The sequence below is a fragment of the Lasioglossum baleicum genome, chromosome 20 (assembly GCF_051020765.1).
Source record: "Lasioglossum baleicum chromosome 20, iyLasBale1, whole genome shotgun sequence".
Lineage (NCBI taxonomy): Eukaryota > Metazoa > Arthropoda > Insecta > Hymenoptera > Halictidae > Lasioglossum > Lasioglossum baleicum.
Genome location: NC_134948.1, coordinates 1,485,032 through 1,500,305, shown reverse-complemented (window position 1 = coordinate 1,500,305; position 15,274 = coordinate 1,485,032). Strand labels below are relative to the sequence as shown.

At 41.6% G+C, this 15,274-nt stretch overlaps 3 protein-coding genes across 3 annotated transcripts; 1 reads left to right on the top strand and 2 right to left on the bottom strand.

The window, feature by feature from the left end:
* Positions 1 to 1,016: 1,016 nt before the first annotated feature.
* On the bottom strand, positions 1,017 to 2,978 carry LOC143218931 (uncharacterized). Its single transcript, XM_076444584.1, has 3 exons — positions 2,132 to 2,978; positions 1,778 to 1,942; positions 1,017 to 1,458 (listed from the first exon to the last, which is right to left on the bottom strand). The coding sequence occupies exons 1-3, from the start codon at positions 2,241 to 2,243 to the stop codon at positions 1,145 to 1,147; spliced, it is 591 nt and encodes a 196-aa protein (XP_076300699.1). The 5' UTR covers positions 2,244 to 2,978; the 3' UTR covers positions 1,017 to 1,144.
* LOC143218929 (uncharacterized) lies at positions 1,396 to 4,299 on the top strand. Its single transcript, XM_076444581.1, has 5 exons — positions 1,396 to 3,275; positions 3,355 to 3,610; positions 3,676 to 3,830; positions 3,906 to 3,970; positions 4,155 to 4,299. Exons 1-5 carry the CDS (start codon positions 3,207 to 3,209, stop codon positions 4,297 to 4,299), a joined length of 690 nt encoding a protein of 229 aa, XP_076300696.1. The 5' UTR covers positions 1,396 to 3,206.
* Positions 4,300 to 4,348: 49 nt separating this feature from the next.
* LOC143218928 (uncharacterized) lies at positions 4,349 to 11,603 on the bottom strand. The gene is made up of 6 exons (XM_076444580.1): positions 11,178 to 11,603; positions 10,562 to 10,954; positions 7,488 to 7,657; positions 4,950 to 5,034; positions 4,813 to 4,862; positions 4,349 to 4,722 (listed from the first exon to the last, which is right to left on the bottom strand). Exons 2-6 carry the CDS (start codon positions 10,813 to 10,815, stop codon positions 4,580 to 4,582), a joined length of 702 nt encoding a protein of 233 aa, XP_076300695.1. The 5' UTR covers positions 10,816 to 10,954; positions 11,178 to 11,603; the 3' UTR covers positions 4,349 to 4,579.
* Positions 11,604 to 15,274: the final 3,671 nt, after the last annotated feature.

Genomic DNA, 15,274 nt, shown 5'->3' with positions numbered 1-15,274 from the left:
CGTTGAAACGGGACTCGTCGTGGTCTAGGACTTTCAAGGATACGGTCAGGATCCTTTCTATCCCAGCGAGACCCTTGCGACTTTCGTCTCCAGTAGCCTAAATCAGTTGAGAACAAGGATAGCCGAGGATCCTGCGTGTCGAAGTGTGTTCAGTCGCGTTTCACCATGGGAAGAAAGGATGTCCCATGGTGCGAAAAATCCCTCGTGGACCATTAACGGTCTCTCGGTTGCCAGAATTGATTATGTATCGAGTCGGGCTGCACAAAAACTAGCTGAAAGTGAAGAATGAAAGGGGTCCAGCAGGATGTGAAATGTCCTGCAGACTAGTGTGCGGTTCGTAAATGTGTATTGTACAATGTATACCTGTAACTATACCCCCCGTTTATCTCGTTAGGGTGCCAGGGGCCTAAATCTGCGTCCTGGTCGACACCGTGATCCCCCGGACCCCTCCTCGTTCACTTTATTTACCGATACTTTGCAAGTCGTTTTTCCTGTCTTCGTTCCTTTACTCCTCTTTTGTTCCCCTTTCACTTTTCAATTACCCTCTACCCTCGTTTTTTCTTTCCTCTCGTTTACACCTCTTCGGTTCGTTCGTAAACGATCGATTGTGTATAAGTTTGAACGTGTATGCTCGTACACCTTGGCCCATTATAACTGATGATTAATAAAAATATTTTATGTCGCTAAACCACGTGGAGGCGTTCAGTGACCATAAACGGACGACTCGCTGTCATTCATTGCTCGCTGCCCTGTGGATCGGAGCGCGCCAGTCGAATGTGTTCTGTGCTTTCAATGAATAAATCGTTTTTGATGATGACATGGGTCTCGTGATCTCGTGATTCAACGTAGCTTACGTGGAGGGAGCAACACTCAGTCTCCTTGAAAACGTTTCGGGACCTATGATGCAGTTTGCATCGCTCGGAAAAATTTTGGGACTAATAAATTCCATAATTTGTTAATTATTCCGCAAAAACGAGATTCCTTAATGATTAACCAACTTTAATGATAAACCAACTTTAATGATAGTCTCTAAAAGACAAAACAACTGTTCCTGCGACAATCTAGATTTTCGCTAGATGTTACAGTCTACTTGTCAAAAATAGGTACAGTTAGGCGCCGAGCCATTCTGCCGTTCGTCGTTGGACTAATTGGTCAAGTATCCGCTGAAATCGTCGTCGTATCTCTTGAACTCTGCGATGTATCCGCAGCTGTGTACCGAGTGAGGTATTTTGTCCTTCGGCGTGAGGACCACTCGCAGGTTGTTCTCGCAGTTCAGGTTCAAGGACACCTCCCTCATAACACCAGTAGATCGAGTGACCTCGTAGTCAGCGTCGGTCTCTCGATGCCTCCGGCCCTTCGAGAACAGTTGCTCCAGGCTGTAAATGACACTGACGAGCTCCTCCTCCAGTTGTGGGTCGCACGAAAACGAAACCATGCCTGGCTCGCAACCGGGAGCGCCTGTTCAAGCGGTGATTTATGGGACATTAATGGGTCTTATAACAGTCGGTCATTTCGGATCGATGGGGAACACCTTTGGAACCCATAAAAAATGCCTAGTGCTAATAGAGACATTGTGACACTTCTGAATACACTTTGGGCCCTATGGAATCAGTTTGAATGAGAAATTGAATGAGGGCCCTATGGAATCAGTTTAAACGAGGTCTACGAAAAATTGTAGAAACTTATAGAAACGTTGTGGAGGGGTTTACAAAAAGTTTTGGGGCCCAGAAAAAATGATGAGGCCCATGATAAATTATAACTTTAAGAGTAGGGTAACCTTGAGTATCCTGGACGGTCTCCCAGCGAATCAGAGCTTCCTGCAAGGGTTTGTATAATTGTCTTCTGTTAGGACAACACCAGTTCGCCACTTTAGCCTCCAACTGTGCTCTATCTTCGGTGGCTAGTTGGCACCAGCTTAGAAACAGCTGCTTCAGCCGTGGTACTGATCCAACATTACAATGTTCGTAACACATTTTTGCAGTAATTGTTGCATTAGTTGTTGAATTAGAAAATCAAATTTTTCTTTTTTTGGGGGGGAAAAAATGTTTATTCGAGAGATAGAAATAGATTTTTTTTTTAAATAATTGCGTCTCACGTTCGAGGAAAGTATTTTTAGGTTTGACGTACACACCTTCGGGGATCAGAACGAATATTGTGTCGCATATCTGCTCGAAGACAGACTCTTCCATCAACTCGTCGACGGTGTCCTCGTTGTTCACGGTGCTCGTGAATTTAGATTGCATCGCGTATTTTCAGTTTCGCCGAGCTGCATGTCATTTTCGGCGCGCGAATGCACGAATGCGAGATCGAAAACAAAACCTTCTCACAATCGTTGTGTCTCGCAATAGACAACTTCTCGATACTGCTCCAATTTGCTCGAAATTCAATTTTCAAAAATTCTTTTATTTATTTCATTCGTAATTGATCTACACATTTCGCAATAAAAAATTGGTCTTCTTATCAGGCCTGACAAATGTTATGCTTCTTGTATACAAGCTAAATGTGATTTTCTAAATTCACTGATAAACATCAACATTTTGCAATGTTCCCTGTAAAATGACACCTTTGTGGGGCAAACTGCCGAAAATCATTCATTCATTTTGCATTAAAAACATGTTTCCCGAAGGGATTCTTGGCGGCCCGAAAAAAATTTTTTATCGTGTTAGTGTCATTTTCCACCTTACCGACAAAGCATCTTCTACACTACCTTGGTGCATGATGCAAGATCAAGATAATATTTAAAATAATAATATTTAGCCTATTTTGTGTTTTCAAAATACAGGAAAAATGTCTGAGCTGCTAAACACGTGATAGATGAACATTATAAAATTTTATCAACTATTGGTACTTTCTTTAAGTTTTATGGTTCGTGTCCAAGGCAGTGCTGTCATTCGGCCCAACTTTTCTCGCGCATGCGCGAGAAAACAGTAACTTGTCTATATTAGGATGATGAGGTAGCAAATCCGTGAGGCAGGAATGTACCGAAACAATCTGTTCCGGACAAAAAGACTCCAGGACGTGTCCTACGAGTTACAAAATATACAGAAGTACACTTATCATACATTCGTTTTTCATAATCAAATCATATCAATTTCTTAAAATGCTGCGGGGCGCTCAAGGTACCCCATTTTATCGAGAAGCTTACGTTACTCAGGCTGAAAAGTTAGGCTCAATAACATCACTGGTCCAAGGCTGAGAATTTCAAAATGAACGACACGGAGCCGCTGAGTCAAGAACTGCAGACTTTAGTCGACGAATTTGCAAGAATCCGAGATGTGCGACTCTTAAAAATTGATTTGCGCGTTTTTCAATATTTTCAGGTTATAGTTATCGCATTTGAATGGAAATTTACAGGCATACATTGTTCTGAAAGCGTATTGCAACGTCCAAGAAGAGATATGGGCGACGGAAAAATTGCATTCGAGCAGAATGAAGGAGAATTTCGAAAAGCTATCGGAAACGTACAGTCTTCTCGGGAAACGATATACATCGATGATCGAGGAATCGAAACAGGAAAAAGAGAGTCTACAGAAAACGATCGAGCATCTTAAAGAAGAGTGTGACCATTTACGTCTGCTTTCCGTCGGCGTTAATGGCGACAATGGACAAGGTGATCTAATTTTTCTTAATTATAATTCATTATAATGTATCCACTAATTGTTAAATTAATTTTAGTGTCCAAATTGGAGAATGAAGTCGCACTGTTGAAAACAGAGCTGATAGTTCAGACAGCAAAGCACAACGAAGATATTGCTATACTGAAACAAAAACACTCGGACGAGTTGCGGAAGTACAGAATGTTTCAGAACAGCAAGCTGAATGCTGCATCGGTAAAAATTGTAGAAATAATAATTGTTACGTATAATATTTTGTCAATATAATATAACAATGTTTTTGTATTGCAGAGCGGAGTCAAGAAGAAAGCAAAACCGAGAAACCCAGCCGAGGAGAACGATATGAATTTTTTCAGGTACCATTTTCTCGTTCATGAAAAAGTCATTTCAATATTTTAACGGGAGATCTTCATTTGAACGAAGCCAGAACAAACATTTGATCTAGAAATTTTCATTTATAAAAATCGAAACATCGTTCTCAAAACATTTACCAAAAATTTGCAATCTAATTGTAATATTGATCGACATGCACGTTTCAAGATGGCCGGAATTGACCATAGAGAAGATCAGCAGCGCCCCTATAAACGCTGAAGAAGACACAACCACCGTAAACAACGTAAACAAAAAAAGAAAACTGTTTTGCAACGACAACGATGATGCAGTCAGCATATTTCAAATGGAGTAATAACTAAAACAGTAGGTGGTGAACAAATCCACTTTTGGTCCATATAAAATGTATAATTATTAAGTAATTCACGTTTGTACAGATACGAGTAATTAATTTTCGTACAGATACAAGTAATTCACTTTTGTTCACTCGTCAAACTAGCAACATGTTTTGGTTCGATTTCGGCATTCTTAAATAAAATATGTATATATATATATATTACATTGATCAAAGATTTTTCTATGGAAAAATCATAAATTTTTGAGCCTCTCGAGGCTCCGAGCATATTTTGGAAGCTTCATTTACGAATCTTGCGGTTCAGCGAGTTCCAACTGTTCGTGTAATCTATCTTCAGGTGGCCATATGTGTTCAAGTCGATGTGCGGGGGTGGTACTATTTGCATCATCGATCGGTATTCTGGCTCTGGATGACGTGCAGTGTCTGCAAACAATTCATCATATCCCCTTAATGGAAATTACAGTTTTATAATTCGCAGCAATTCTATTATTTTAAATCCTATTTCATAATTACCTAATTCTACGGGGCTCGCAGAGGGCACGTGAAGGTCGACGATCTCAGGCCTGCCCAACAAAACATCTCGTATTTATTAATTATTCAATAATTAATAAGAGTTGCATAAGCAATTTTATATCGACGTTCATCTTTACCTGTGAAGGTCTCTCATCGATGTAGATTTGCACCTGTGTCTGAACCGTCTGTGGTCCTCCATAAATTCACCGCCATGCCTTATTTCTGAAATAGCCATATCAACCATACAAACATGATTAAATTCAATGCGCAAAAATGCAGATCTATAGAAATCAATTTCTCTCATAAAAATCTCGAAAAATATTTTTAAATGGATTTCCATCGTACGAAAATGTTCAAAAACGTTCTTTCGATGAGTTCATCTGTGGAACAATGTGTCTCAGGGGTCTCTAAAAAGTATGAACGTATGCATAAACGATCGAAGGGCGATAGTTCTCGAGAAAGTAGTAGCGGATGGTCGATGGTCAGACGGCTCGACTACTTTCTCCGGTGTTTATCGGAACCTCGTGCTGCAGTGCTCGCATGAGTAATCCCCTGATTAATATAATAGAAGCGCAGCAGAGGTCTTCGCTAATAGGCTTGACTTTAATCGGTCGATAGATTCGACGCCCACCGACGCCTTCGGTCTCTCCTGTCGTAAACCTTGAACGGGCCCGCGTTTACGATTTGAAACGAGGACGAGAAAATTGCTGCTGTATAGCACGCGAACAGGCGCCACAGTCCTTCTGTTCGCCTGATAACGTAAAAGCCGATAGAATTTAATACAATTCTTATTTATCTTTGATCTACAAAGGCTGTAAAGCATTCCACCTCATTCGTTATCCAGAGAACTGGTATAGGATAGTGAAATTCCGAGAGAAAATGATGTACGATCGTTTGCAATGCAGATTGTCGGTATTCTATGTACGACTGTTTGGGCTCGTTTACGCGCGATTTGACGCGTCCAGGTGAAAGCGAAGACGACTTTCCAACCGATGGTAATAATAATCACGCGCGTCGAACGTCAAATCTGGCGCGCCGGCTGAGAGTCTGCGCGATATCGACGTGAAAACTCGCGGGAAATACGACTTTCTAGGCCGTGGTAGAAATCGCGGGCGGTCTATCGGAGAGCGTGTGACAAATCGCCAACTATTGCGGCAGAACTCGCGACGCCGATTTCCCGCGAAATCGATTCGTTCTTCTCCCGTCACCGTGCGATTATTTCTGATGTTTTTGCGACGGGTGACGTCGGCGGAGAAACATTTATTGAATCTGCTGATTGTTTCTCAAGCGTTGTCGGTGAATGTTCTGTTTCTAGAAACGGAGAACAAAGAGAAACATTGTCGACATTAACGCTAGATTTACGGAGTCGTAGAAATAACGATTTCACATTATTTTATAGACGTGACGAGAATGTGTCTGTCCGAATCTTTGGCCATTTTTCCAATAATATATACCCAAAGAGATAGATTTGGTAAATAACTCCTCAGAGAAGCATCTTTAGAAGCTTAGTCGTTTTAAACGCTACTTCCGGTCCGTAGAAAAGGAAGTGGACAGCTCGTGATTGAGTTGAGGAGCACGCGTAAGCATCGCATCGATGCAACTGCATCGGAATTGCATAACGATTTCACGGGCTTTTCCCATGCGAAGCACGAGGGTGGCGTGCGCGCGCGTAATCGTGTCGCCGCATGCGAGAATATCAATTAACGCGGGCCAGGCAATGAAGAGAAAACGCGCTCGGCCGGCACATTGTGGCTTTTGGTCACGAAGACTCCAACGAACCGGTTTAGACGGGTCGTCGACGTCTTGGTTCCAAGAGAGACCGACGTTACGTCAGCTCATTATGCTACCGATGTGTTTTGTCACCTGTTCAACATGGCTGCGAAAATCTCTTCTCGGAAATTTCTAGCCCTTGGGCGATCAAAATTTCTCTTGCTTCAACAGTACACAAGTTTCTACCGTTTTCTAAATTCATTTGGCTCGACCCATCATTCCTTTTAAATTTTGGGCGCGCGATGGAAGTTCATTATAAAAATTCTTCGGGGGTGTACGATGTGTTGGAATAGTTATTTCTATTGTCTTGCATTTCTGCACACAGCTAATTGCATTCCACATGGCTTAATCGTTCCGGCAAATTAACAAAGAGCTCCGCGCGCGAGGAATACATTAGTCTACTGCGAAAATATGTAGAGAATGTCTGAAGTTATGCGAAGATCAGCGATAGAAGGAAGTTCTTCCTGCAGAAGTCATCGCTCGCCAGGAAAACGCGGCGAACTGAATATTGACTAGGTGAAAGCGTAATAGAAAATCCATATTACGGTCTTCTGATCACGTATCGGTTCGAAACAATTATTATAGTTGCGCGCAAATGTTGATTCATATTTCTTCGGTCTTTGGAAACTTTCACTATCAATGTTGCTTTGTATAGATTACTTCTAAATTCCAAAATAGAATCGCACGAAATGAAGAATGCCAAAAATTGTAATTTGCAATTTTCTAAATGAAATTTCTACAAGTTTTGAGTTTTCTGTGACAGCGTGTAGGGATGATTAATTTCTATGGATCATCTCCGCTAATCGTTCATCTTTGTTAGATGTCAGGGGACAATTAGGGTTCTCATAGTCGAGTTTAGAAGTCTCGATGCGATGCATAACGAAGAGGAAAGTAATTAATCTTACCAGAGAGAGGCGCGTAGACCGGAAACGGTGCGACGTAATCCGGTACCTCGTCCTCGTAGATCGGTTGATGATAGTAGCAACTATTGTTCGCTGGCCTAGGTGGTCCACAATACAATTCTTCCACGAAAGCTGGTGCGTCGTAGCCCGGTTCTCTCACCGAGGATGAATACCTACAATGTTTCCCCTTATTCCAGTTCTTTCCCATCGATTGTTCAACGTGAAATTGTTATTTAACGTGAAAACACCTGTGGGCTGCCCTTGGACTCTCTGTTAATCACTTGCAAACCCGAAAATCCACTAAATAATCATTAAATAACAACAATATTTATCATTAAATGAAAACTGTACGAACTACACTGTTAAGATTAAAAATGTTAGTCGGAAAAAGTCTTCGACAAAATCAACCATCTAAATAGCAATGTCCATTATTAACAACAGCGAATTGGCAACAATTAAACAAGAGATTAACAAAGCTTTATAATACTACTTCTCAGAAAGGCTGCACGCGAGTTTCACCGAGCGGCTCATAATTTGTTAACCGGCATTTCCTCCTGTGTTGCAAAACATTAAGGTAATGTTAAGGCAATTTCCATGAATAATTGAATAACTGAATCGCTCGCGATCTGGGACGGTGAAATTGCGCAAGGAACGGAAAGAGAGCCAACTATATAAAACAGACACAACCAGAAAAAAAAGAAACCGAAAACAATTCTAAAACGTCGGGAAAAAAGTTGAGCGTAGATCGCGAATCGAATTAGCGAGAAAAAAATCGGTCAACGAGACGAAACATTTCGAATCAAACGGCGGAACGGAGTCGAGCCCCTAAATTTCTAAACTTAGATCACCGCGAAACAGCTGATAATCGATCTCGTCGCGGTTGCACAAAGAAACTCGGCATTGTTTACCGGCCGAGGTGCAATTTTTCTTTTCCCGACAACGTTCACAGTCTGTTTAACCCAATATGGTTTTTCATGGCTTGCAGTCTGCCCGCGAAAGATCGTATCTGTGGGCGCGAAGTAGGGCATGCTGTTCTTGAGCGATGCGCTTAGCGCGCTATAGCGATTATTATTAATATGCACCTCCCATTAACGTGCACCGTGCCCCTCTGCGGCGAGCAAAAAGATTTTCAGAGACGACTGGAGTAAGATCGTGATTCATGATTAGACAACGGATTTAACGCATTTCTTCTGCACCCCAAATTAATCAGTTTGCGCAATCAGATTCATCTTGTTGATGACTCGAAAGTGAAGCAATATGCTGGTCCGACAAGGCACAGTTTATTATTTCTACAAGCATGTACATTGTCCAATGACGACATTAAAGAAGTTCCCTCAGAAATTAAATTTTCGTCAAGTAATAGTTTGGCAGGTGTTTCAAATTGTCTGTGTCGATTGCAAGAAATAGAAACTATTGTAAATCGAATGTTATTTCTTCCCTTAATGATTCTAATAGAGGAGAGACCATATGTATTGATATCTTCAATTTCATCTTCTCACTTTTGCTATAAATGCATCAAGATCCGCAGTCTAGTTATTAATCATTCTGTTGTAACTATCGCTCATATGGATTGCCACAATCATTCTATGAATATGTATTCCTATGAAATTACTGAATGAATGCAACTTCCACCCCTAAATTCCCGCGAGTCCTTGAACGGCAATGGTCGTAACACGTTGCACAACGAAGTCGCTCGAACGGGACACAATCGTCCGGGAATTTAATTGCCGGAAAGGGACACTTCCTTCGATCGTAATGGGCATCCATCAACGACCCGACGCACGGTGCACTGAACCCCCTAACGACGACTCGGATCAAACCGGTGAAAGGCGAAATCGCGTAAACCGTGGCACACGAGTCGCTTAAGCGATTTTCCGAACAACCCCGCGGTATAGGGAAAGCAAGAAAGAAAAAAATGGAACGCTTAGAATGTCGCGCACAGCCTTCTGTCACGCTCCGCAGAAATCGAACGCGAACGTTGATAAATGGCGATGCTCGGCGCTGATTGCAGCAACATCTAGCAGAAAATGCATTAACCGTCGCACATAAATCTGGCTTGGAAATGGAGAGATGCTTGGAGGTACCGGGATAGGAGGATGTGTCCAAATGTGGGACACCTAGAAACGCGATCATGCGAAATTATAGTAAACGAGGACGGGGAAAGACGACCAATGTTAAAATATAGAAGAGGATTTCTTAAAGATTCTAATAAGGAACAGTAGCTTGACCTAACTCAATGGGGCCTCACCTGAGCCCAACTTTGATTGACCTACGACGCAGACCTAACTCATCCTCCTGAATGGTACGTGACCTAACTCACAAACAGACTGCGGGTTTTATGCATTTATGACGAGAACGAGCGTGTACAATTTAAAGCAGTGGACGTGTTAACCCTTAGCACTTGAGTAGCGACTCTGAGGCGTCACTAAAAATTGCTGTACCATTATTCAAAATACTGTTTACATTAAATATGTTTCTTCTATCGATCGTGTTTGCTGATAATAAATTTTTAAATGTTTTCGGCGCAACGGTTCGATCGTTTATTACGAATTATAAAGCAACTTTGCTAATTGTCAAACGAAATCAACGTTTTGATCCCAGTTTGGATCTTTTTCAAGATTTATTTGAATCGCGTCTGTAAATTAAATATGTTGTCGTAATTTTGGAAAAAAACAGAAATATTGAATGATTGATTGTAAGAAAAAATTGTTCATAAAGACACACTCACTGTTTACATTATTAGATATGTTGCTATCTGATCAATTATTAAACATTTAAGTATTGTATGAGGTATTATATCAATTTCGTATCCACCAAATTTAAAAAATCATTGAAAATGGAAATATTCTAGATCGGAAGAAATGTTTAATTACCGAGTGCAAAGGGTTAAAAATATTTATGGACATCAATGTACTTATTAGTTCCAGCTTAACAGAATAATTAAAAGAAGAATACAATTTTTATTTGGCTCCCGAGGCCTGCAATCAACGCGAACATTTCATTTTGCATAAAGATCCGAAGTCTACTCGTCGATCGCAGCATGCGCGTGACCTAACTCATCGGAAAATGGCACTCACCAATATTCAGACTGAGCACGAGCCTCCTGTGAAAGATGATAGCCAGGGCGTCGATGACGTCGCGGCGCCTGTTGTTGCGTTATGCCAGCGACACTATGGCGTCTTAGGTACGCATAGTTCTCCAAATCCCACGGGTCAACGTAGTGCCTGCTAGCACTTCCGGAGCTGCAAGCATCTCCGGAGCTGCCGCCGGATGTCGAGCGCTGGGAACCCACAGAGTCCCAATATATCGAGGATTCCGCTGGCATTCTCATCGCCGACCGTCTTCCGGTTCCCTTTTGTTCAACTGTATCAATGCGGTTCGATCGGCTTTATCAGAATTCCCCGATAGCTATCGCGATTGTTCCCCTTCGGCGAGCAGGAAGTTCGCAGGAAACGGTCTTCGATAAGCTACTAAACAAATCAATGTTATGCTCACACATCTCCTCTTAATCCGGTCGCCGCGGTTTTTCAATTTGTTCACGATCATTCTGAGAAAAATACATTACAGAAGATCTAGAAGAAGATTGAAGTCGGCAAAAGATTTCCAAACAATTTGGAATTGTTCCAAATTGATTTTAGATGTCCAAATCATTGTTGAAAAAGATTGTGGACCATTGAAACAATTTTTTCATACCTGCAACAATTGATTGTCCAGCACTATGTCACGACATTGTTGGTCCGATTGTTATCCTGCGCAATTCGACATTGACATTCCGTTTTTCACCCACGAGATAAACACAATTGCGCGGGAAAGTTTCGAAAAGCGTGACCGTTTTTCGTATACAGCGAGCTGGTACCCGTTTCCGGGGGTAAGAAGCGCACAACGCGCGGCGCGACCACGATTTCGCTTCTGGATATCTGTCTAAGCTCGAACTGTGGTTCACTGTTCTTCTCTCCTACTACCGGTCAGGTGTACGCCGATCTCCTCGAAGAACAAGTGAAACCGAAGACTTTCACGCCTGCGCTACCGTTGGCTCCACCTTCTCCTACGAGCTGGTGCATCATTCCGTTGCACCTTCGACTTGCAATCGTCTGTACGTCATCCGCACGTACCGGTGACCATTGTTGGACAATCGACATCGGTACCGGGAACCGTTTCGTTGATAATGGGTACTAGGTGGCTGAATACGATTGTTGAATGGTACCTGAAAATTAGTATTAGAGAAATATTAAAGAAGAGGAAGTTCTTCCGAAGTTAGAAATGGGTACTTGAAATGTAGTTAGGGGTGCCAGAAAATTAGGGTGGGTATCTAAAACTTGGGAAAGGCGCCTGGAACTTGAAAATGCTACCACATATTTCGGAAGGTTGTTTAAAATTTAAAAATGACACCACATACTTTGGTAGGGTGTCTAAAATTTAAGAATGGCACCACATACTTTGATAGGGTGTCCAGAATTTGAAAATGGCACCACACATTTTGGGAGGGTGTGCAAATTTTAAAATTGGTCCTGAAGAGCGAGCAAGTACCCGAAGAAATCCCACGTAACACGATCCCCTTAAAAATAGATAGTAGAAGGTAGCAGTCGTTGAAAAGTAGAATGGAACGAAGAAAAAGTTGCACTTTTTCCCAGGCTTATAGTGGCCATAACTCATTGCGGAATTCCGCGGGATTGTTCATTATGGTCGTACCGCGGCGTTACTGAAAATATACTCGACCAAAAAACCAACGGGTGGCGACATTCCAATGGCTCGTTAGTTCTTCGAACGGTTCAAACGTCTATGCTTGCGGGTTCATTGCGCAATATAAACTTTCATTGGCCTTTTGAAGGAACGCTCGTCAACCTGATTCCGCTTAATTATATCGGCCGGACGTGATGCCGTTTGCTATCGTTTGCTATTGCCGGTGCCGAATAATACCTCGGGCGGGTCAATCAAGTTTGCGAGATATATCGCGGCGCTCCAGGCCAACGAGCATAACGATCATTCTCGCCGGACAAACCTGTCCAATTAATTATTTTACTAAAATAGCTCAGCTAATGCTCCGCGGATCGGTTGCGACTCGACCGGGTTGCTAAATTCAATTGAATAATTTTGTTATGAAAATGTGCAAAGTTAAACTATGGATTCATTTTTATTTTGAACCTTTATTTTTCAATGTTGCGATCAGTTGCAAAATACTACGACGATTAGACTGTTATTTAAATAACCGGTGCACGCAGATACAATTCATCATTGATAACCAGTTGGACTAAAATATTTCCAGCACAAAGAATCTACAGAAAGTTCTATCTTCGCCATATACTACACGTTCGTTCATCCTGAGTTTCTTGCGCCGACCATCACTGGAGCGTTAAGATAAAACGTAATCGCAGTTGACTGACAGCTGCAAAAATACCAATCGAACGATTTTGCTTTCCGCGTACGCCGAATGAATATTCATAGCATATCGTACGATCCGGTCTATCGAAAATCGAACGGGCTAGAAAGTCGGAATCGTTCTGCACTTTCTTCCGACTCGGTACACAATGCATTCAAGCGAGCATAGTTCTTTGTCCCTGTGTTGCTTTCTAGCCGGAATGCGTGCAATCCTTCGTCTGGCCTCGTGTTCCTATTCCAATGTGAAAATCAGATACATAATCGCATCTGTTCTGCAGAATCTGGGTAGTCTTCGGTCACAGGCTCCTGGAATCTAGCTTCAAAGAAATCTCATGACTTGCCATAACTGCGTCCGGAGCGCAGAAGTTCATGCACCCTAAGTGTGTTGGGCCTAAGTAGTCCCAGCAGATTCAGCTATTGAAATACGTAGTGTACGCACCCCAAATGCTCATCCACATCAACTCCCAGCTCTTAGGAAAATTGAATGATAATGGAAAAATGTTGAATATAGAAAGATTCAATAACAATTGAACAATTGGATGTGAATAAAAATGATGAACACCAGGGTGAAGAAAGAGACGCATGATCTCCTTACGTATGTTTTATTTGTGAACATCGAACATCTCCTCGGTCCATCACGGAGGCCAAGATATACACACCCTCCGTTGTCCCGAGTATGCAGTCACGGGACCTAAGAGTAAGAGGGGTTTAGGAAATAGTCTGACTTCCGACGAATAAATTAGGACTAATGTTACAGGGTACTGAGAGAACACTTTCTGTTTTTGTTCGTTCCTTCGTGACGTCGCACAATGGGGTATTCGGCCGGAAAACCGTGCAAAAACTATAACAGCGTTATTTGTAGGTCATAACACATTAGAAAATACATTGTAACATTTAGAGAGTCAAGGTGACCTTCATTTTTATTAGAAAAAATTTTCTATATCGAGATTTATAGACGTGTATTTTTGTACGGATCATTCTTTTTTTGTAAAATTAATGCCACACGAGCCCGCAGTTCGCAATGTATAATTTGTTGACATATTGGCACCTACGTATGCATATACAGAATGTGCACGAAAATATACTTACCAAACATGAGGAAAATGATATAAGAAAAAGAAACAGTACTTAAATAGAAACTTAATACGCACTGGATAAATATTCATTCACACACACTAACTATAAAACACAAAGGAGAATTGACGTTAAACAAAATAAAAGAGAAACTACTATATTATATACGTAACTATGTAAAAGTGCTGCGAATATTTCGCTGCTTCTCAAAAGGAGTGGCAGAATTTGTTATACCTGGAAAGATGATAAATGAGAAAAAAAAGATATTGATTTATGATTCCTCGTATATTCTACTATTTCAGATAACAAAAATGTTTCATCTTACGCAGAATTCGAAAAGTTCACTTTTCTCTCGCTTCTCCGGCCAGATGTACCCCACTGTCCGTAGGGGACGCGCGAATTATCCTTCCGGAAACACAATTCGTTCGTTTATCTCTCGTCGCAGATCATGCGACGAGCTTGTGCGCCCGTTTTTGTGCGCACATGTTCTGAACGGGTCCATTGTCTCCCGTCGAGTACATGGATCCGGGGGAACACGCTGTGCTCGCAATGAAAACAAGAAACGACCAGGCTTCGCTTGCCTTTTTCGAAAACGGTCGTTTAAAAAATAGTCTCTTGAGCGATTCGATGAGAACTAGCAACTCTCGGCAGCCATGGCGTTTCCCATTACCATTCCATCACAGCAAACACCAACGGAATCCGATATTAAGAGCAACTCCCCATAAAATTACACAAACCAACCGGTCATCTTCGAGAATTAATTAAAAAAGAACGAAACGACTTAGAACCAAAAATCTGTTTGCAGTATACTCGGACGTGATCTAACGTTGATGATAAATTTTTTCAATCCGCTACACCCAAAAGTATTCATTATACACCGCGTTAAGTGACAAGCTAACACGAAGAATCGTCTAAAATCAAAACCGAAAAGGTTCCGAAAGAAATATTGAAAAATGTTGTATAAAAAAATAGTTAACTAAAATATCATGACTCTGGATATGATCCTACGAACAATCTAACATGCTTCAAGAACCTTTTCCAATTTTTAATTTGACACAGTCTTATTTGTGAATAATTATGCATGAGTTATCAACCAGCCGCCAATCAATGCGATGTATAATGATGAGCATTGGTCGCAGTACGTAGCAAAAATTCGCGTACAATATTGGATAATGCCCGAATACAATGCAAGAAATTTTACATTAGTATGTCGTCTCGTTTTCCCGAAATAAATTCGCAAAGTCCGTTCAGCCGTGATTCGGCGGGCACCCTTCAACAAAAGAAGCTAACGTCAGTTTTTCCTTCACATGTCTCGCGGACGTCTCACATCCTGTACAGCC

Bases quoted from the DNA above. Each gene is read 5' to 3' on its own strand.
- LOC143218929 (XM_076444581.1), top strand. From the start codon at position 3,207: ATGAACGACACGGAGCCGCTGAGTCAAGAACTGCAGACTTTAGTCGAC. The intron at 3,276-3,354 runs GTGCGACTCTTA...GGAAATTTACAG, and splicing joins AATTTGCAAGAATCCGAGAT to GCATACATTGTTCTGAAAGC. The intron at 3,611-3,675 runs GTGATCTAATTT...AATTAATTTTAG, and splicing joins TAATGGCGACAATGGACAAG to TGTCCAAATTGGAGAATGAA.
- LOC143218931 (XM_076444584.1), bottom strand. From the start codon at position 2,243: ATGCAATCTAAATTCACGAGCACCGTGAACAACGAGGACACCGTCGAC. The intron at 1,943-2,131 runs GTGTGTACGTCA...ATGTTGGATCAG, and splicing joins ATTCGTTCTGATCCCCGAAG to TACCACGGCTGAAGCAGCTG. The intron at 1,459-1,777 runs GTTACCCTACTC...CCGCTTGAACAG, and splicing joins GACCGTCCAGGATACTCAAG to GCGCTCCCGGTTGCGAGCCA.
- LOC143218928 (XM_076444580.1), bottom strand. From the start codon at position 10,815: ATGAGAATGCCAGCGGAATCCTCGATATATTGGGACTCTGTGGGTTCC. The intron at 7,658-10,561 runs GTGAGTGCCATT...GAAACATTGTAG, and splicing joins CGTGCTCAGTCTGAATATTG to GTATTCATCCTCGGTGAGAG. The intron at 4,723-4,812 runs GTAATTATGAAA...AATTGTTTGCAG, and splicing joins TGCGAGCCCCGTAGAATTAG to ACACTGCACGTCATCCAGAG.